Source organism: Cygnus atratus, chromosome 8 (assembly GCF_013377495.2).
Source record: "Cygnus atratus isolate AKBS03 ecotype Queensland, Australia chromosome 8, CAtr_DNAZoo_HiC_assembly, whole genome shotgun sequence".
In the NCBI taxonomy this organism is placed as follows: Eukaryota; Metazoa; Chordata; class Aves; order Anseriformes; family Anatidae; genus Cygnus; species Cygnus atratus.
Window position 1 is genome coordinate 21,754,432 of NC_066369.1, and position 20,398 is coordinate 21,774,829.

Below are 20,398 nucleotides of genomic sequence, written 5' to 3' on the forward strand. Positions count from 1 at the left end.
CAGAGCTTCAGGGGCCCCGAGCTGGAGTGTGGGTTTTAAAGAGGCTTTGCCTGTGCTGGTAACGCTGGGGGGGGATTAATGGGATGACTGGTTCCTGCTGTAGGTGCCTGCCCCGGGCCTGCCCCGGGCTGCGTGAGCAGAGCAAGTCCCTGCACGAGGCAGCTGCCTCAGCGGGGTGCCTCACCTGCCTCTCACCAAAGAGGCAGTCCCGTCTCGGAGGTGCTTCTGGGACAGGCCGTTTTCCCCTGCCTTTGTGCACCAGCCATGACGCCAAGAAGCTTTGGGACGAGGCCGCCTGGCCATGCAGGAGCCAGGGCAGACGCCCAGGTGTAGGCACCAGCCCGTGGCCTGAGGCAGAAGCGCTGGGTGTGCGAGGCCAGGGCGTGGAATCAGGATCTGTGCTTTTCAGGCAGATGCACAGCGTGCAGGCCTTAGGCCAAGATTTATAACCACGTCTCTTCTCCAGGTTTATAGCTCCTTGTCACTCTATTAACTCAAACGAGAGATGTTTACATTGCATAAGTAGCTGGAGCAGTGGATAGTAACCTATCAATTTTCATGACTATTCCCTGGCAGAAGCTCCTCAGCTGTGTTGCAGGACACTAATACCCAAAGCTCCTGGGGCACGAGATACCCAGGGCTTGCTATATTTCAGGAGACTGCAGTTCAACATCTAATAAAACCTCTAGGTCAAGAACTGCGCCGTCAGGTCTCTGTGGAGCCCTGGCATAAGACCAAGCTTTGGCTGATGGGTAGCTCCTGAGGAAAGGATGAGCACACAGAAAGAGCAGAGGGCTTCCCCAGCGAGGGGCTGCTTTGCATGCAGGTCGCTGGAGGCAGGTTCCACCGGGGACGGGGTTTTGGTGTGGTCTGGCTTGACAACGTGGCCCGGGACAGCCAAGGCAGGTGTGTCTGGCCTGGGGAAAGGCGCCCAGGGAAATGCAGATGCCCTGGCTGAAATGCGTGTGTGCTGCAGCATCCTGCTCGGCTCTAACCACTCCTGCCTCCCTCTTCTCTCCGCAGTCCATCGATCCCGGGCAGCAGTTCACCTGGGAGAACTCCAACCTGGAAGTGAACAAACCCAAAAACCGCTATGCAAATGTGATCGCGTATGACCACTCGCGTGTCATCCTAACCTCCATCGATGGTAAGTGACGCCAGGGTGGGAACCCCAGCAAATGGCTGGACACGGCTGTGGCAGGGGACCATCCCTTTTCCTGTTTTCAGTCAAGCAGGGGCAAATGCTGAGAAACACAGAGCACCAAGAGGTGCTTGAAAGCAGGTCAAGGGCCTGCTAGCCCCACTGCCCCCACCCCAGCATGGCTGCAGGGCCAGCATCTTCCCCTAGGACCTGCCGGTGTTTGTGCCCAAGTAACACCCAGAGCTGAGGGTGTCCCTTCCCCTGGGACATCAGGCTCACACGTCCCCCTGCTTGGTGGGAGATGCTTCGGGCCCTGGTGTTCATAGCACCGATGGCTCTGAGAACCAGCACCACACTTCAGCTAAGGACACTGCGCATCTGTGGGGCCGGGGCTAACACCTGCTTTCAGTGCCTGCTTTCATTCCCTGTGCATACAGAGGAGCTGGAGTGCAGATACCGAAACCCAGGCTCACCCATCCTCATTGTAAGTCAGCACCCAGCCCTGCGCATCACACCTAAATCTGCTCCTGGGTGCTGAGGAAGATGCAGCTGATTCAGTGCACCCCCTGCCTGGGGAAGAGACTGGCTTTGCATACAGGTGGTCCTGCAGCCACTGGCATCCTTTTTCTTGGGATGGAAGTGTCTTTTCTAATGCTAATGCACCACTGATCCTTTAGGGGAGGAGGGGGAGGTCTAGGTGGTCCCTCACAGCAGGACCTGTTCACAGCAGCAGTGATGCAAAGCCTTGGGGTGCAGGATCACGGGCGAACCCCCTTAGTTAGGCGCTGTGGGGTGAGCACAAGGGGGAGAGTCCCTCTTTTCCAGCATGACTCGGTTGCTGTTAGTGGCGTCTGTGTCTTCCTGGGAGCCGTTCCGCAAGCGCCCTGCCAGGCCTGGCTGCTGCTGCTCCCCCAGAGCTGTGCTTTGTTGCTGCTGGAGGCTGCTGAGACCTGCAGGAAAAAAAATTAATGCCCAGGACAAAAGGGCGAGGGGGAGCCCCCCAGCTTTGTTTCCTTCCTCTAATGAAATGCAGATGCTCTCTCCTTGGGGGACAAGGAGATTCCTGCTGCTTTCCCCCCTGGCAGCCAGGCAGCCCGTGCTGAATTGGGGTTTGGAAACACAGCCCCAGGCCCACGCTTTGCCGCATTCATTTTAGTAACTGTGTGTTTGCATTTTAAAGGCCTTTACAAGAAAATCCTTTCCTCAAGGTGCTGGAGGCAGGGCAAGAGCTGGAGCAGCCTCTGCCAGCAGGCTGCAGTGAGGGTCTTACCCTGAGGAGGGTCTGGGGGGTGGTGGGAGGAAGGTCTCTGGCTCTTCCAGGGTGCTGGTCCCTGCAGGAGGGGCGGGAGGACATCCCTTGCCTGACATCCCCTGCTAACAGAGACAAACAAATGAAGCAGCCTCATTCTGAAAGGTGCTCTAGGACCATAACAAATAGCTGGTGAATTTAAGACAATTATTTCAATCAGTTGCTTGGGGCCAAATGAGTTCCTTAATATTCCTGCCTGTGAACTTCCCTTTGTGTGCGGGTGGCAGCTGTCTCTCCGCTTTGGTTCTGCCTGATTGTTGCATTAATGTGGTAGCTACAAAGGGTTCTTCTTTGTTCAGGCACCATCCCTGTCCTCTGCAGGGACCCTGTGAGAGATGCTGGCCACACCTTGTAAAGGAGACATGTTAAGAGCCCTGTGAACATATCAGCCGCTGCCGCTGCCTGCAGGACCCAGCAGAGCGATAGGCGCAGGGTCGTGGGGTGTCCCCAGAGTAACACTTTGTCCTCGTTCTCCTCAGGAGTCCCAGGCAGTGATTACATCAATGCCAATTACATCGACGGCTATCGGAAGCAGAACGCCTACATCGCAACGCAGGGACCCCTGCCAGAAACCCTCAGCGACTTCTGGAGGATGGTGTGGGAGCAGAGGACAGCAACGATAGTCATGATGACCAGGCTGGAGGAGAAGTCCAGGGTACAGTGTGTGCTTCCTCTCTGTTCTGGAGCTGGCAGCGTGAGCAGGAGAGAGGGGTGGGAGCAGCGTGTGGCGTGAAGGAGCCCAGGGAGAGGCAGGTCCGGTGGCGCAGCTCGCTGCTGCGGGCACCCCAGCGACAAGTGCCTTGGGAGCATCTCCCTGTGGGGCAAAAGGGTGGCAAAGCCTCCTGTCGCTCTGCTACCCGACAGCCTCTGCCTTGCCCAAATGTCTGTGCACACCCATCCATCCTTTCCCTGCCCACATCACTCGTGCCAAAGGAGGAGAGCTCTGTGAGGGGAGTGCTGACAGCCTCTGAAAGCCTGGGGGCTGCATCCCTGAGAGCTGCAGCGGGTGGGTGGTACCGGCAGCATCCCGCAGCCTGACAGCGCTCTGGCGATGCAGGGAACGGCTGACGGGGTCTCACTGCACTGAGAAGGCTAATTTGTGCCTTGTCCAATGACAACATGTATAAACGATGGGCTCGTGCTGCCAAGATTAGATATTCTGATGTAATAAATGCAAAGCTGCCTGCAAGCCGTGGGAAGGGCGCGAGGTGGAGAGGAAGGAGCAGAGCAGGAGCCCTCGCCGCGGGTGGTGGCTCGTGACAGAGGGCCTTGCTCAGCCCCTGAGGCAAGAGTTCCTGTGCTGTGACCAACGTGCTCCCGTGCCCAGATGCACCCTTTGGGCAAAGGCTGCCCAAGCAGGAGGCGGCGTCTGCCTCTTGCGTTCCTAAAAGTAAAATTTTAGTGGTGAGCATTTGTGCTTGCAGAATATTTTAGCGTTGCCATGCCAACAGCAGGAGAAGGGGCTGTGCGCTCAAGCTGTGAAGCACTGGTTATTTTTAGCCCAATAAGATCGTTCTTTAGAAGCAGAAACTGTCAAGTTTGGGTTCAGCTGAAACTTTTGCCCGCACGCTTTCCCTCCGTTTCAAAGCTTCGGCACCAAAATGCTCGTAGGGGTGTCCCAGCCCACGTTGGCTGCAAGGAAGCAACTGGAGCAACAGATCACCATGGCAAAAAAGATCCGCTTTTCCTGCCTGCGTGAAAATAGGCTTTGTTCACGGGCTTCCCCGGCTCTGCAAATGCCCTGCAGCCTGCAGGGAAACCAGTGCTCCTCGGAGAGGAGCTGCCTCTAGAGATGCAGCCCAGCCCAGATGCTGTGCTTCCCAACCTCCTGTGCCCAATAGCTGTCACCCACCCCAACCCAAAGAGGGACGTAGAAATGCCCGGCACAGCCTGCCCAGCACGTGGGCTGAGCAAGACCAGAAGGTGCTGATCGGCCGCTCTCTTCAGTGGGGAATCATTCAGGGGCTTTCTCTGTGACTCCACATTTCAGTCGTGGAGCATGTGTTTGAAGTGCAAGGAAAAGCCCTTTTAGGTTGCCAAGCAAATCCATGCCCGGAGTCCTGACTCACTCAACTTCTGGGCTGCTCGGCTATGGGAAGGCACTCCAAGGTGCGTGTTTCTCCAAGATAACAAGCTGCCTTCGACCCCCCCAGGCACTTGTCTTTGCCTGACATGTCTGTGCTGCTGAGCCGAGCATTATCTCCCCCCAGCACACTCCCGTCGTGTCATCCCCTAATTACCTCTGCAGTACTGGTTTCTGTCCCAAACACGGTGCGTGTGGCAGGGCTGGGTCCAGTCTTCTGGTGACAGGACAGGCTGGGAGTCCCTGCCACAGGCAGGGGGTGACCAGAGCCCTGAGGAAAGCTGCAGGCTTTACCATGGGTGACCTTGGAAAGTCCCCTTGTCCAGGGGCTTCAGAGCAGGCACAGGGTTGTGTCTGCAGCTGCAGGCGGGCAGCGGGGCCGCGTGGTGAGGTGCCCAGCACAGGGCAGGCTCTGCCTCCTTCCCAGGTGAGCTCTCCGGTCCCTCTCAGCAGTGCTGCCTGCAGATAAGCCGACCAGGACCAGCAGAAGCTTTGCAGCCCTGTGGGGGTGACACTGCTTTAAAGGGCTCCTGAGCTGCAGGGGGAAAAAATCTTTAAAGAGCATCAGCTTTTATGGTCTGCAATTTCAGCTGGCTTGATGGTCCAAATCATCCTCCCTTTTTCATGTTTTCACAAAGCGAGAGGCACATAAAGGATAGAAATGGCTGGATTGTGCAATTTAGCTGCCTTCAAAGCTTTACAATCAGTTTCAGAATCATTCGGTGGCAGTTCAGAAACACACATTGTAGATTAGCTTTCCCAGAGCTGCGAGCGTGGCGTGTCCCAGCTGGGGCGCATTGCACGACAGAGGCATTAAAGCAGGATTTCTCCCTCCCTGGGCTATCCTCAAGAGCCCGGCGGAGCAGGGTGGAGAAGGGAGGTCTCCCCAAGCAGTGCCGGGCTCCTTCTGTCCCAGCCCCAAGCCCCGAGCAGCCATCCCTGGCTTGTAACATCTCGTGGAGCTCCGTGTCTCCAGACAGGGGTGCAGCGGGGTGCTCAGCCAGGGGATCTGGGGCAAGAGGGCACTGGCAGCCGGGTCCTGCTCCAGCCCTCGATGCCAGCTGGAGCTTGCGAGTTAGGCCAGGAGCAGAGCACAGCTCTCGAGCCGAGGAGGGGTGCCCGGCTGCTCTTGGGCACGGGGCACCAAAGGGGAGGGACAGGAAGCACTCAGCAGAGCTGCTGTAAGTGGCTGTTGAGGACATTACTGTGCTCCTTAAGTTAATGAGAAGCAAGCACCGCCAGAAGAAAACATCTCTTATCTGCTTTAGTGCCACAGTGCATCGGCTTCAGCATAAAATTTACAGAGCTTGAAAATGGGGCATAAACATTATGGGTAAATTTGGCAGAAAATGTGACTGACTCTTATCTGGTCATGAATAAATAATTTTCAATTACCAGCCCAGGCGCTGCTATTATCCCTCACAGGGAACTCCTCTGAAGTTTGTTTTGTGCTCGAGCACACACGGCGCCGTGGCGCGTGGGTGGCAGGAGGGGACCGCTGTCCCCGTGGTGTGGGTCAGCCTCGGGGACGTGCTGTGCCACTTGTCAGCGACATTCCCTGCGAGCTGCAGCGAGGGGCAGGCCAGCACGGGGGGGACGAGGCAAGTGGCTGCCCCTCTGTCCCCCCACCACCTCTAGAGAGGGGTCACGTCAGCCCCAAACCGGGAGAGGCAAGCTCAGGTGGCCGGGGATGCGGCTGCAGCTGCCACCCGCTCACGAGGACAGGATGAGTTTAGCTGTGAAATAAGGTCTGTGACCTCGAGTTGTTGGCTCTGCAGCTAGTCAGTGTAAAATAATGTGCTGCTCTGTGCCAGGCGAGGAGGAGAACCCTCCAGAGATGCGCGCGGGGCCGGGCACGCCATGAGCACAGACCTGAGGCAGCAGAGCAGATGGAGGGCAGGACGCGCCAGACACCCAGCGGGCAGCCCCGCTCCGGGCACTTGTGCCAGGGCAGGGCTTCCCGAGAGCAGACCCCAAAAAGCAGGGGCAGATGCATCCGTCTGACCCCAGGCTACGGTGCTCTGGCAACCAGGCAGAGTGCAGGATGTGGCTTCTTCGCTCTCAAAAGCCCCACAGCGCCTAAAGTGCCTTCAATTAAAAGGCAGAAGTTCATTGATTTCTAATTAAGCCTGTTGTTTCCCTTCCCACACGTTCCCCTGTAAACACGCTCAGCTAATAATTAAGTTTACTATTCCTTGACAAGCACAGATGATCTTCCATTCACTCCTCTCTCCTAGGGCGGGAAACCATTTTCGGTGCAGTGCACAGGGGTGGGAATGAAGTCCTCCTGCTGTCAGCCGGGCGCTGCGGCTCCGCGGGGTGGGAGCCAGGTGCCAGATGAAACTGGGAGCTCAGGGTGCCAAATTAAATGAGGGAGCTTAGGGCTGGAGACGACAAAGCCGGAGGAGTCGGTTGCAAATAATGAGCTGTGAATAGTGGAGGAGGAGGAGGGCATCAGCAGGTGAGCAGGGAGGGAGTCACAGGGAGAGGAAGGAGCAGGAGGGCTGGGGCCCTGGGGTTGTGTTAGGGCTCTCTGCCAAGCGGGCTTACAGCAGGAGCTGTGAAGGTCAGGAGGGGGAGAGAAGGGGTGTTTGGGACCCGGTGCACAGTGACTCTTTTCCACATCCATCCTTTTCTCACCCCAAAGGCCCCAGCCAAGCACTGACCCTTTCTCCTCTCCTCCCTGCAGGTGAAGTGTGACCAGTACTGGCCGAGCCGGGGTACGGAAACCTACGGGATGATCCAGGTCACGCTGCTGGACACAGTCGAGCTGGCGACCTACACCGTCAGGACCTTTGCCCTGTACAAGGTATGGCACGGGCTGGGCTGCTCCTGGGGCTGCAGCGTGGCCCCAGGCAGAGGCAGCTGCTTGTTCCTCATGTGGCCAGGCGTGGGGCAGCCCGCACGGGGGCTGTCTGTCAGAGCTGGGCTGCAGGCTGTGCATCTGGTCGCTGTCGGATTTTGGCCAGGACACCTGATGCTCCTCTGTAGGCGCTCAGACCCTGTGAAGGGCCCCAGAGCAGAGGCCACGCTTGCCTCTGGCGAGTGTGCGTGTAACAGCTGTCCTCCCATTAGATGGACAACACGGGAAGCAGGGAATTTTTAGCGCTGCTGTCACTAATAATGCAAATGGAGGAGCCGTGCTGACGTTGGTGTGTGCCCTTCTCTCCTGCCTGCTGCGTACCTCATTAGTGTTGGGCAATCCCCGGAGGCAGCGCTAGCAGCAGCATGGCACAGCAATGCAAACAGGCTGTGCACGGGCTCAGAGCGCAGCCCTGCCGTGCTGGGGACCTGCTCACACCCCGGGAAGGCATCTTGTCCCCAGCGCTCGCCCAGCCAGTCCTCCCACATTGCTGCACAGATCCCTCACCCCGTGAGGCAGGAGCCGGGCAGCCTCTGGAGGCACGGTGCTGATCGGCCATCCCGGGGAGCCGTGGTGCAGAGGGGCAGTGAGACAGCTTGCTGCAGCTCATCCGTGCCCAGCGCCCATTTTATTGCGAACGTGCAGTGAGTGTAGTGGCCCCGTGCTGTGCAGGAGTCATGCACCTTCCTGTCCGTCTGCTCCGCTCCCTCGGAGCCGCTCTGCTGCTTTCCCCAGAGCATCCATGCAGAGGCCTTGCAAGGAACCTGTATTTTGCCTCCTAATTTTCAGTGGCAAAACCCCAATAAATGTATGATCACACACAGCCTTAAATGCCTGCTGTTACCCAGCCAGCTGGATACCTCGTTACCCCAGCAGGGGGTTCCCCTTCCAGGATGAGACTGTCCTCACACAGAAACTTTTCTTTGTCCTCTACAGAATGGCTCCAGCGAGAAGCGAGAGCTGCGACAGTTCCAGTTCATGGCGTGGCCCGATCACGGGGTACCAGAATACCCTACCCCGATCTTAGCTTTCCTGCGACGGGTCAAGGCCTGTAACCCACCCGATGCCGGGCCCATGGTTGTCCACTGCAGGTAGGACGACGTGTTCACAAAGCTGCACCTGGGCTCCTGCCTTCTGGCTGCAGGAGCTCTGCCCTGTCCCCCTGAAAGCGGCACCTCCTGGTCCTGCGGGAAGGTTTCACGGCAGTGTAACCAGCACCACGTGCTTGGGCTGGGAACAGATTGGCAATTAGCAATGGCAATCCAGCAGTGAATGTTGTGTTGCTTCTGCTATGTCAGGTTAAACAGCACTGCTGTACAGAGAGTCTCAGAACACAGGTTTTCTTGCAAAAATGCAAGCGCAGTTTGAAGATGAAGTGATCTGAGCCCTGTATGAGTAGGTGGTACCTTTCAGAGGCACATCGTTGACAGACACGTGTGCAGTGACTTGTACCAACATTTATACACAGTATTTACAGTAGAACTCTTTAGCGGGGTAGAAAGGGAGCTCTTTAAGCAAAAATATTAGTCTGCTAAGGCTCAGCATCTTATCCAGGCAAGATTTATCTCCACCAGCCGAGTGGGGACTATTACTGAACAAACCACTCCATCATTGCTGTTCCGGCATACGCCTTACCAGCAGTGCTTAATGCTCTTCTTTCATGCTCTGTTTCAGATGGGAGTGGGATATAATTAACACACAAACAAGCTATATTAAGGCCCTGTTAAGGATCTGACTTGCACCATAAATGAGGAAATGTCTAGCTCCGTATCTCTGCCTGTGTTTACATGTCATAACAGCGTGTCTGTTGTTTTCGGGGCGCTCTCCTGGTGAAAAGTTCGGGGATTGCTGCTGCCCTTCCAACAGATGCAGGGAGGCTTCCAGTACTTCAGTGAAGGGCTCGCCATAGAAATGCATGACCTCACCTTTCTGCTTTCCCCTCTGGGGCTGGCTGGCCTCGTTTTATGGGTTAGGGAACAGTGACCCAGGTTAGGGGACAACCAGACATGAAATTTATGGGTTTCATTGGTGCTGGAGCCCAGCCTGGACTTCACGTCTTCCAGCTCCACATGTATGCTGTCACTCTCCTGGCTGTTAAACTCGTTTCTCCTTCCCTGTCACTGCACCAGCAGAGCGACACCGTGTCCTTTCTGCTCCTTCAGGGAGAGGGGGACAGCAGAAGGGCTGAGTAGCCTCCCATGCTCTCCCTTGCTACTCTCCCTCGCTCCTCCTGTCACCTCCTGTTTGGGGCTCAGCTCGTTAGCCTGCAGCATGGGGAGCAGCCTTCTCTCTGCTCTAGATCCGGGTGCTCTTTTACACAACAGCAGAGCTTGCCTGGTGCCCGTGAGGGATGGCATCCTCTCAGGCCTCGTGCTTTGTTCCCGCAGCGCCGGCGTGGGCCGAACTGGTTGCTTCATTGTCATCGACGCCATGCTGGAGCGGATGAAGCACGAGAAGACCGTGGACATCTACGGCCACGTGACGTGCATGCGCTCGCAGCGCAACTACATGGTGCAGACGGAGGACCAGTACATCTTCATCCACGAGGCCTTGCTGGAAGCAGCCACATGCGGCAATACCGAGGTGCCTGCACGCAACCTCTTCGCTCACATCCAGAAGCTGACCCAGGTGCCACCAGGCGAGAGCGTTACTGCGATGGAGCTGGAATTCAAGGTTGGTGACCGAGCCCCAGCAGCCCCCCTCCCTGGGGCCCTGTCTCTGCCCACACAGCCCCACTGACACGCTCGTCCAGGGGCTGGGAGAGGAGAGGGACGGCTCATTACAGGCAGTTACTCTTTTGCGTGTTTCCAAACCAGGTAGGCAGTGATTTAAAGTACATTTGAATTGTAAAGCTTGTGTCAGCCGTGGTCCCCCCCTGGATTGGCAGCTTCTGGGGAGAATATAAAAGGCAGATGGATGCGCAGTTCTCAGCAGCATGTTCTGCTCTACGTTCACTGTGCAGCAGGAGCTGCATCCGAAATCAGATGCAGATCGTGTTAGTGATAATTGATGTTACTGTGAACAACTTGTCTGGAAACGGCTCCAATTTAAATATGTGAGACGTTTATAGTCTCATTTCTTCAATGCTGAGCTCTGTTATCTTTTAACCACCTAGACACCAAGCCTCAGTGGCTAGAATTGGTGAAAGCAGTGTTGTAAGACATACTGTTTTTAAGAAGCCGTGCCCTCATTTTGCTATCCATAGCTGAGACTGCCTGCTGCAAATATTTATTACAGCCTTGGAGATGGAAACGAGCTCTGGTAACCGCCCGTGTTCTCAGGTGAGGTGCATTAGTCCAGTGAACTCATGCAGGGGAATATAGCTCATGCAGGGAGCTAGCAGACCATGCAGGCTGTGAAATGAACTGCAGCAATACAGCTTCACCCCGGGAATTCCCACCAAATGGCAAAGGAGCAGGTGAGGCAAAATATTGACTTTCTGCATAAACCAGGAAAAGCTGAGCAGCTCTGTCCTGTGGTCAGCACAGCTGCCGGTGCCCTGGATGTGAGACAGGAGAGGTGCCTCTGCAGAGCAAGGAAGGTTTCACCTCCTCGTGGTGATGCCTGCCCTGAAAGTCCCCCCAAGGCCGCCACAGAATTAGGCTCAGCTCTGGTAACTCTGTTCTAAAAAAGCAATAACACTTGCCCCCACTCTGTGCCCTGGCAGCATCGACTGCTTGGAAAACGTTAGGGAGCAGGATATGGGAGGGTCTCGTGTAGCTGCATCACTTCCCAAAGAGACCCCTGTCCTCCTGTAGCCAAGGACCAGCTGCCACACACAGCAGGAAAGGTGGCTCAGGGGATGCTGGGAGGGTCTTGGAGAGAAAAAAAGAAAAGAAAAAAAAAGGATACTTCTGTTTGAATGTCTCTGCCAGCAGATCTAAGTAACACATTTACCATGACTCCAATTTACAGGGCTCAAAGGGAACCATAAAATCATAAAATGTCTCGCAGTAACCCAGAATAGATCTTTGCCTAAATATGTCACAGTTCTCACATTTTTCTTGGGTTCTCCTGGGGTGAGAAGTAAATAGCAAGACACCGTTGGAAGATGGAAAGCCTTCCTTCTCTGGTGCCACCAAGCATGTGTCTCTGGTTCAGCGAGGGGCACGGCATCATGTGCTGGCCTTTGTGGGTCAGAGAGCGCCTGTGGGTCTCTGCTCCCCTACGTGCAGCTTTGGGGCTGCGTCGGTGGTTTCCCCGTGCTGCTTCCTGGAGGGGAACTGCTGTCACCTGCAGCCATGCACCGAAAGCCAGCAGAAGGCTGTGCCATAGCTAGGTGTGCAGAAAGCAGACACGGCACTGAAAAGCGGACTGACCTAGTGTGAAACAGAGCAGCCAGGTGCAGCCTGCCTGCTCATAGAGGCAGAGCCCCCCGTCTGGCCCAGAAGGATCTGGTCCCCAGGGGATGTCCCTCGGTGAGAGGAGGGAACGTGGATTCATGCCAGGGGGCCCCTGTCAGCCCTGCTACCGGGGTCCCAATTTCACCCCAGACTATGGTGTCCCCAGCGGGGTCTGACGTCTCTCTTCCTCTTGCAGCTGCTGGCCAACTCTAAAGCACATACCTCACGTTTCATCAGTGCCAACCTCCCATGCAACAAATTCAAGAACCGCCTCGTGAACATCATGCCATACGAGCTGACAAGAGTCTGTCTGCAGCCCATCCGGGGTGTCGAGGGCTCCGATTACATCAACGCCAGCTTCATAGACGGGTACAGGTAAGGGCCAACGCAGGGAACCAGGGCACGGCTGCTTTCTCCCTTTTGCCAAGGATTGGTCCTGGCTGCCTGGAAGCAGGCTGGGGATCATCGTGCTGCATTTTGTCCGTCTCCGTCCTCTCAGAAGCTTCAGTTGTGATGTGTGAAGACTGCTTGTGAGTGAGAGCTGCCAGGCTTGCTTGTGTTGCTGTAGACAGATGCCCACGTGGCTGGGGCAGGATGCTGTGCTGGCTGGCTCCTGCGGTGTTTTATAGGACCTTCTGGTAGGCATCCCTTGGCATCTATTTTACATCTGCAGCATCTAACGCAAACCCATCCCCTTCGCTAGCTGCAGCAACCAGAGGTAGCAGCATGCTCGCACTGCGTGGTTGATCCAGGCAGGACATGCCCAAGGTTCATTCACCCATATCTTGATTTTGGGGAGTCTCTGAATCCTCAGACAGGGCTGGTGCTGGATACTGGAGAGCCCATCACTGAGTTCTGCTCTCCAGGATACCTTTTAGAAAGCACAAATTGAGATCTAGAAGGGCAATAATACTTAGGGTTTCCATATCTAACTGCTGGCAGCGTATTCTCTAATGCTAAGTGCCAGGAGAGAAGAACGCAGGAAAACAGCCCGGTGGCCACGTTTCCTTCCCAGCCAGTCCCTGGCCAATAATCCAGACCAAATCCCAGTGACGCACGTACAGGACTCGCGCCTGCGTCTCTCTGTGCACCAGTGCAGTCGGGTCACCCAGCGCAGGAGCAGGGGATGCAGCGATGGATGCAGCAGGGTCCCCCTCCGATGTGTCACTGCCCAAATGCTGCTGACGGGCTGCTGGCCTCTTGCCCAAATGCTGGTGGCCTCCCAGGAGCAATGAGCGGTGCCAGAGGGAGCAGGTGTCAGCGCTGCCTGCCCAGCGGCTCTTTGCCTCCTTCCCTGCTCCAGCAGCTGAGCCCAGGAAGGGCTCCCGGGGGAGTCCTGTGCAGGGACGAGAGGAGGCGGGGAGCAGACAGGGAGCAACTTGGGGAGCATCTCAGCACAGCCAGACCCCAGCGAGCCAGGCTCCCTCAGGGTGGGACAGAGTAATGGGGTGGGAGGAAGGGGCTGGAGAACAGCTGTCACAGCAGCCTCGTCTCCCTCCTGCCCGTGTGGCTGTGAGCTGTGCAGCCCGATGTCTGGCTGCCGTGTCGCAGCTCTGGAGCTGACTGATGCTGGTTTTGCCACTCGCTGATGCTACAGAGAGGGGGGTGCCAGCGCAGCAGGTGGTACCATTTCATTTGCTGCCTACCCCATCCCCAAGGAGCAGTTATCTCTTCCTGTCCTTCCCTTTGAACGGAGCGATCTTCCTCTGGTGTTATCTGCAGAGATCAGTTGGCCCGAGGTCCTGCAGGCATCACGGTTGCTGCATCTTTATTAGCTCTTTTGTTCCGTTGTGCACACCCACTCCCTGCTTTTTACGATGTCTTATAAATCCACCTTGAAGCAGCCCCTGTCTTCATCCTGCACATTACAGCTGTCCTGCAGCACGTTCATTAATTTTTAGCACCGGCGGAGAGCCGAAGTGTGGTGGGAGGGAGGATGCAGCCCCTCGTCCTGCGGGCTCCGGCGCCCCGCAGTGGTGGAGCGAGCCCCAGGATCCGCACACGGATCGTGCCGGGCTGGGTGCTCCCAAACCAAGAACGAGAACACAGGAGCTGGCCCTTCCCAGAGTCAGCAGAGCCTTTAAGCCGCCCCAGTCGTGCCCCACTCACCTCGTGCCCCACCAGGCGAACGAGGGCGATGCTCTGGCATCCCCTGGGGCTGCCGTGGCCGTGCCATGCCCTGCGCGGGGCGCAGCTGGGGCACGGAGCTGGGAAGCGCCCAGATCTCGCTGTGGTAGGTGCTGCTGCCCCGTCCTTAGGGCGGGATGGAAAGCGACCGGTGGTGCTTTGTTCATCAACGCAGAGTGCGTGACACTGATAGGTAGCTACAGGAGTGAGTCAGGAGGCTTGGGAGAGCGGGGCAGAGCGTGCTCAGCCCGAGGGTGCTGTCGTCAGGGATGGGGCAGGGCGACGCAGGACACGGGAACTGCTCTCACACCGGACGCTCTGCGACATGCTCCGGTGGAACAGAACAAATTCGGAAGGCTCAGAAACGTTTGCACTATGGTGTTAGTGGTTTCCTCACCGCCCTACTTACGAGGTGGTACACGTGATTGAGGTGACCTGACTGAGTTGCTCTGTGCCTCCCCGTGCAGTGGGAGGGGAGGTGGGTGCTGCAGGGAGCAAACATGCAGGGAGTAAATGTGCAGGAGGTGCAGCTGGGACCGCCCCCAAGCACAGGCTGAGCTTTCAGCCCCCTGGGGCAGGCCTGAGTGCTGAGAGAGCTCGGTGCACCAGCACTGGGGACGAGCAGCAGGGAGGGGCTGGAATGGGGACGCTCACGCAGGAAGGACTAGCAGCCTTTCTGGATCCCGTGCCCACCACGTGAGCTCTCAGAAGACACGTGCTGGGCAGCCTCATCCCTCCCACAGTGTCTGGGGCTAGCCCTGGAGCCCTATCTCCTGCAGCACGGGGTGCTGCCTCCAGCTCTCACGGCCCCCCAGCTTGCGGGAGCGAATCTGAGCTCCGACTTGTTTGCCGCAGGCAGCAGAAGGCCTACATCGCCACGCAGGGACCGCTGGCCGAGACCACGGAGGATTTCTGGCGGATGCTCTGGGAGCACAACTCCACCATCGTGGTGATGCTGACGAAGCTGCGCGAGATGGGCCGGGTACGAGTCCTGCACGGGGGAGGAGGGGGCTGCGGGGCTGCTCTCTGCGGGCAGCACCTCCCAGCCCACCCCACCCCACCCCAGCCTTGGGGTGTCCCATGGCTGGCCCTGTGGTCCCACAGCCCAGGGAGCGGGAGGGAGGAGCGGCAGCGTGTCGGTGCTAACTTCTCACCGTGCTCCTCATCCGCAGGAGAAGTGCCATCAGTACTGGCCCGCGGAGCGCTCTGCCCGCTACCAGTACTTCGTGGTGGACCCCATGGCGGAGTACAACATGCCGCAGTACATCCTCCGGGAGTTCAAGGTCACAGATGCCAGGGTGAGTGCTACCTCTGGCTTCCTGGCTCCAGTGCCTCTGCCCAGCCCTGGGCAGCAAGGGGAGCACACAGCAGCTCCTGGAGGGACCAAAAAGCAAGTTGCTGCCTAACGCTGCAGGCAGGAGGGGCTGCTGCCCCACTCCTGCTGCTGCTCTCACCGCAAGTTCCTTCCTTGGCAGCTGTGTCGGCCCAGCGAGCAGCTCTCTGATCGCTATCAGCACATGGCCGTGCCTTGCCTGCGCTGTGCACGTGGGGCAGGTTTAATAACACGGGCTCCCCTGCAGCGAGAGTCGGTGTGCAGCATTCGGGCAGGCACAGGACCTCCGTGTGGCAGCAGACAGGGTCCTGAGCTGGAGCTGGGCCCCACACCAGAGCAGGACACTGACCCACCAGACCCCCAGGGGCCAGGAGCGGGTCAGCAGCACCAAGGGGTGTGAGATGAGTCCCTCTCGCTGTCCCCTCACCCACGGTTCCCGTGTAACACCCCTGTCCCCGCAGGACGGCCAGTCACGGACCATCCGCCAGTTCCAGTTCACGGACTGGCCTGAGCAGGGCGTGCCAAAGACGGGAGAGGGCTTCATCGACTTCATCGGGCAGGTGCACAAGACCAAGGAGCAGTTCGGGCAGGATGGGCCCATCACGGTGCACTGCAGGTGAGTGGGGACGGGTCAGCACCCACCTCTGCCTTCAGCAGAGAGCCCGTGGAGATGCCCCCTACTAAGCCCAGCACCTCTCCTACGCTTCACATCCCCCCTGCAAGAGGCAAGCAGGGGACGAGGAGAGGGCAATATCCATGGATGGATATTTATCATCGGCAGCATTTCTGCCGGGTGATGAGAGGAACCCAGTGCCTGCTCGTTCTGCTGTGTAGCTCCATGGAAGAATCTTTGGGCAGGACGTGGTGCCACAGCAGCTGGACTCAGGCAGAATCAGTGGGTGCCATGGGGCTGAGAGGGCGCCTCTGTGCGGCAGTGTCCCTTCAGCCTCTCCTGACCCCACCGAGCAGCTCCCCGTGGTCCATGAGCTGGGGACATGGGCACCGCTCCAAGGAGCGGGGCAGGGAGGGCAGCTCTCGCTGAGGCCGGCGGGTCTCTAACTGCCCCTCTTGCTCCCCCTGCGCAGCGCTGGGGTCGGGCGCACAGGCGTGTTCATCACGCTCAGCATCGTGCTGGAGAGGATGCGCTACGAGGGGGTGGTGGACATGTTCCAGACGGTGAAGACCTTGCGGACGCAGCGGCCGGCCATGGTGCAGACAGAGGTGAGTGCCCCTTCCTGCCCGCAGCGCTGGGAGGAGGGAGGGGAGCCGGCGTCTCCGGACATGCAGCGCTGCTGCCCGATGTCCTCGCGTCCCCATTTCTCACGCTCCCCCCCCGCCCTCGGTGCCTTGCAGGACCAGTACCAGCTGTGCTACAGAGCGGCGCTGGAGTATCTCGGCAGCTTCGACCACTATGCAACGTAACTAGTGCTTTCCTCCAGTCGCGGTGGGGATGTCTAGGAGTGGAGACGGGTCCCTCTGAGCCAGAGCCGCCCATTCCTCAGTCCTTCTGTACAGACCGAGGCGCTGCCCAGGCAGCTGACCTCCACGCCAACCAGTTCTGACCACGGCATTTAGGAACTTCGCCCCAGCGCCAAACGAGGGAATCTGACTCCAAAAGCATTTCCAGTCTCTGGCTGCATTTCTGCTCATGTGCATCTCTCGCCCTCTCTCACGCGACTGCATTTCACAGCGAGGCTTTAGGTGGGTGGAATGGGATCTTTTTTTTAAACATGTAAAATAGTTACTAGTGGTTTTTATAATCTCCTCTCTCTTTATTTTTTATTTTTTTGCAAGTCTTAATGTTTTGCCGAGGCAGAACTGGACCCGCCAAACCTTTGGGAGTTGGGTGTTTTTTTTTTTTAATTTCCTTTTGCTTTTACATTTTTTACCGCCCTGTGTTTATTTCAGCCCAGTCACTGCTGGTTCTGCCCATTTTAGTGCAGCTTCCTTGGTAATTTGCAGCAGCTGGCTTGTGGTTCCTGCCCGGCTCCATTCCCTGTAGGCTGCTTTTTAAATCCTCTGTAGAATATGAAATTTCATGGAACTGGACCTAAGCTACCGATTATTTTTTTAGCCTTTCCCTTCCCCCATTTTTTCCTGAGTAGGTTTGGGAGGGCATGCGGGGTCACTGGAGAAGCGGTCCCGTTTGTCAGCTGGAAACTGTTCAGTCCTATTACGACGCGTGTTAAACCGACCCAGTGACCGTGCGTATTGGCAGATCCCGATACGACGTGAGTTGTCATCGCCTTGTTCATGAGAGACCCGAAACCCCGGGCTCCTGGCTTTGGAGCCCCTTTTTGTGTGTCTCGCTGGGAAGGGGGCAGGAGGAGCGAGCGGGCCCCACACTTCCCCAGGGCTGGGATAGAAGAAGCGAGACACGGCCCCTTTTGTTAGCCCCACGGTTCTGTCCGTGCAAGCGCCACCCTGTCACCTCTCAGCGACGAGGTGCATTGGAGCATTTGACAAAGGCAAGGAGCACAGCCCCGGCTGCTCCCTGTGGGAAGCAGGGTACTGCAGGGAAGGGGAGGGGGAGTACACATGGCTTCAGAGGTTGGGTGTATCTATAATTTCTGCTATCCTGCAAATGTTAAAAGTCATTAGAATATTGTACTTTCTGCTACTTCAGAACGTTCTAATGAACCAATGTGGCAAGACTACTGGACTTAATTTAATGGTACTATATATTAATACTCCTTATTATATCATGCTTGCACTAAAGACAGAGTGAGCAGCCCTCTTTCAAGTGCATTGAGTTATGAATAAAGGTGGTGGAAGGGTATCTAATTGTATTATCACATGTATTCCGAATGTTAAGAATCCAAGCTATGTTGAAATCAGCAATCCAGGGTTGGTAATGTTGGAGGACACATTCATTTTTACCTTGTGGATGCATAGTGCTGTAGGGGTCACTGTTGTATACAGTCTGTTTTCTATTTGTTAATAAAAAAAAAAATCTACAGCATCATTGCATAATTCTTGATGTTAATAAATTTGAATAATCGGGTTTCATACAAGCTGGCTTTGCTGTCTGTTTGTTCAGAAATAAGCGGAGGCTCTAGAGTCCGTCGGTGATGGGCATGCTCCCCAGCCTGCTGGCAGAGGTCCTTTCCTGCGGGCGCACCCCAGCCACAGGTGCCCTACCCCTCCCACGGGGTCCCCATGGCGTGAGACCTGCCCTGCCCAGCTGCTCTCCTGCCTCTTATTAAACCTTCTCTTATTAAAAGAGAAATCCAGGATGCGGCAGGATGCGGTCCTGCAAATCTCCCGGGGTGATGGTGAGCTTTGCTGGAAGAGCGTTTACCTGCATCCCCTCCCCTGCCAGCGTGCTGGCTGCAGGACTGCGCTGGGGTAGCGACAGACTGCTGGTGGGTTTGTAGAAAAGAGAGGGGTTGGTGGGGTGGGTTGTGGTGGCAATACGAGTCCTGGAGGAGGCTGAGATGTTACCGGCCTCCTGGGGTGCTGCAGTAATGGCGTTCTGTGGCAGTGAGTGCAGGTGCATGTACAAAGTTAAAGCTGAGCAGTGAAACCATTGCCCAGCCCCTAGGTGCAGAGCAGCGCTGGAGGATGTGCAGGTGTGAGACCCACTTCAGGCACACCCTGCATGGCTGCGCCTGCTCTGCGTATGTGCCCTAGCCCTGCCTGCGTATGTCCAGCAGTCCCACAGGGCAGTGCTGGCTGCTAGGCAGCAGCGCTTGCAAACAGCACAAGCGTGCAGAGGAAAGGCCACTGCAAGGGGCAGAGCCACGCGGGACGGGGCCCCACCACCTGTCCGTCCTTCACGAGCCTTTTCCTGATGCGATCACGGGCATCTTACGTGCTGCTCGCTGCCTTTGCTAGAGCTGTTACATGTCACGCTTCCTGCCAGGTCAGACTGACTTCTGAGCAGGCGCCAGATGCAAAGCAGCATTTCCCCCTCGCCCAACTGGTTCAAACCCAGCGCTTCCACCTGGGGTGACCCGAGGCTGGCCGAGCCTTTCTCTCGCTCTGCTGTGGGGCAGCTCCACACGAGGCTGCAGGTCCTAGGGCACAGCAAGCTCCTGCCCCTGTGAGGCAGAGCACGTGCGCAGGCGTGTGTGTGTGCACAGGCACATGCCAGCACCGCTGGCACTGAGGAGCTCGGCTCTGCAGTGCTGCCGGGGCCCACGATGGCAAGGCTACGTGGCCGAGCACGCAGCTGCTCGTACGTGGGCGCGTTTGGGGAGGAAAGAGGCTGTGCTATAACCGTTGTGCTGTAGGAAGCCAGCCAGCTGGGAAGCAGGTAGCAAGCACCTGCCTGTGCAGCAGCAAGAATGCTTTGGCTCTGCCGCTAAGCTGCAGCTGCTGGCGATGCTTTCACCACGCAGTTGTGCTCGCTGAGCACTGACCAGGCAGTGCCAAGCGCACGGCACGAGCCGTTCATCCCTGGGTGGCTTCCAGTGCGGTGCCTTGCTCTCACTGGAAACACCAGTTGTCAGGACACATCCACATCTGCACGCACATCCTGCAAGAACACTTTGGGCTTCCCTCCCTTTGTGGTAACTTGTTCTTAGCCCAAACCTTCTACAGTCAACCCAGGGAAAACACGGGGACAGAATGCTCCCAATTCACCTCCTCTGCAGGCTCCACTTCTCTGCTTGCCACGAGGCACCTTTCTGGCAGGCAGTACCTACAGGCTGGGTAGAAAGAGGAGAGGCAGAGGGGGAGAACCAAAAGCCTCGTGCCAGCCTCACAAAGCCAATAAAGGCTCCGCGCGCAGAGAGGCCCAGGAGGCTCCCAAAGAGCGAGGGCGGGCCTTCTTGGCAAGGGGATGGTCCCCAAGAGGACAGCGAGGTCAGAGAGCCGCGACACAGCTGCTGTCTGTGGGGGAAGTCCCACTGCACCAGCCTCCTCTCACAAAGTCCGCACTGCTCTCCTAAAGCCCAAGGGGGTTGGAGTCATACCAGCTTGAAAGCACTTGTTCCTTTAACATTTATTTCCATTTACTCGTTCCTTTAATGTTTATTTCCATTTACCTCTGCAGATCTCACAAAAGAGGAGGAAAAAAGCCCAAACACGTAGACTTCTGCTGTCCTCCAGGCAGATGAGCCACACTGCCTGTGCCCAGAGCCTGGCACTGCTGTGCCTGGCACTGCTGTGCCTGGTCTGCATTTCTCAGCTTTCCCTGGCCAAAAAGAATTTAGTCTGGCTGGCGTTCTTTGCCCCATTTTCTTTGGTACCAGT

The 20,398-nt window shown here is 57.0% G+C and overlaps 1 protein-coding gene across 1 annotated transcript in view; it reads left to right on the forward strand.

The window, feature by feature from the left end:
* Positions 1-18,211, forward strand: part of PTPRF (protein tyrosine phosphatase receptor type F) — a 371,540-nt gene extending 353,329 nt beyond the window's left edge. Inside the window, exons 24-34 of the mRNA XM_050712309.1 lie at positions 1,024-1,147; positions 2,930-3,105; positions 7,223-7,342; positions 8,333-8,487; positions 9,784-10,069; positions 11,936-12,114; positions 14,722-14,848; positions 15,039-15,164; positions 15,661-15,815; positions 16,285-16,420; positions 16,553-18,211. Coding sequence (XP_050568266.1) covers positions 1,024-1,147; positions 2,930-3,105; positions 7,223-7,342; positions 8,333-8,487; positions 9,784-10,069; positions 11,936-12,114; positions 14,722-14,848; positions 15,039-15,164; positions 15,661-15,815; positions 16,285-16,420; positions 16,553-16,621 — 1,653 coding nt within the window. The 3' untranslated portion in view covers positions 16,622-18,211. The remainder of the gene's footprint in view (positions 1-1,023; positions 1,148-2,929; positions 3,106-7,222; positions 7,343-8,332; positions 8,488-9,783; positions 10,070-11,935; positions 12,115-14,721; positions 14,849-15,038; positions 15,165-15,660; positions 15,816-16,284; positions 16,421-16,552) is intronic.
* The last annotated feature ends 2,187 nt before the right edge of the window (positions 18,212-20,398 follow it).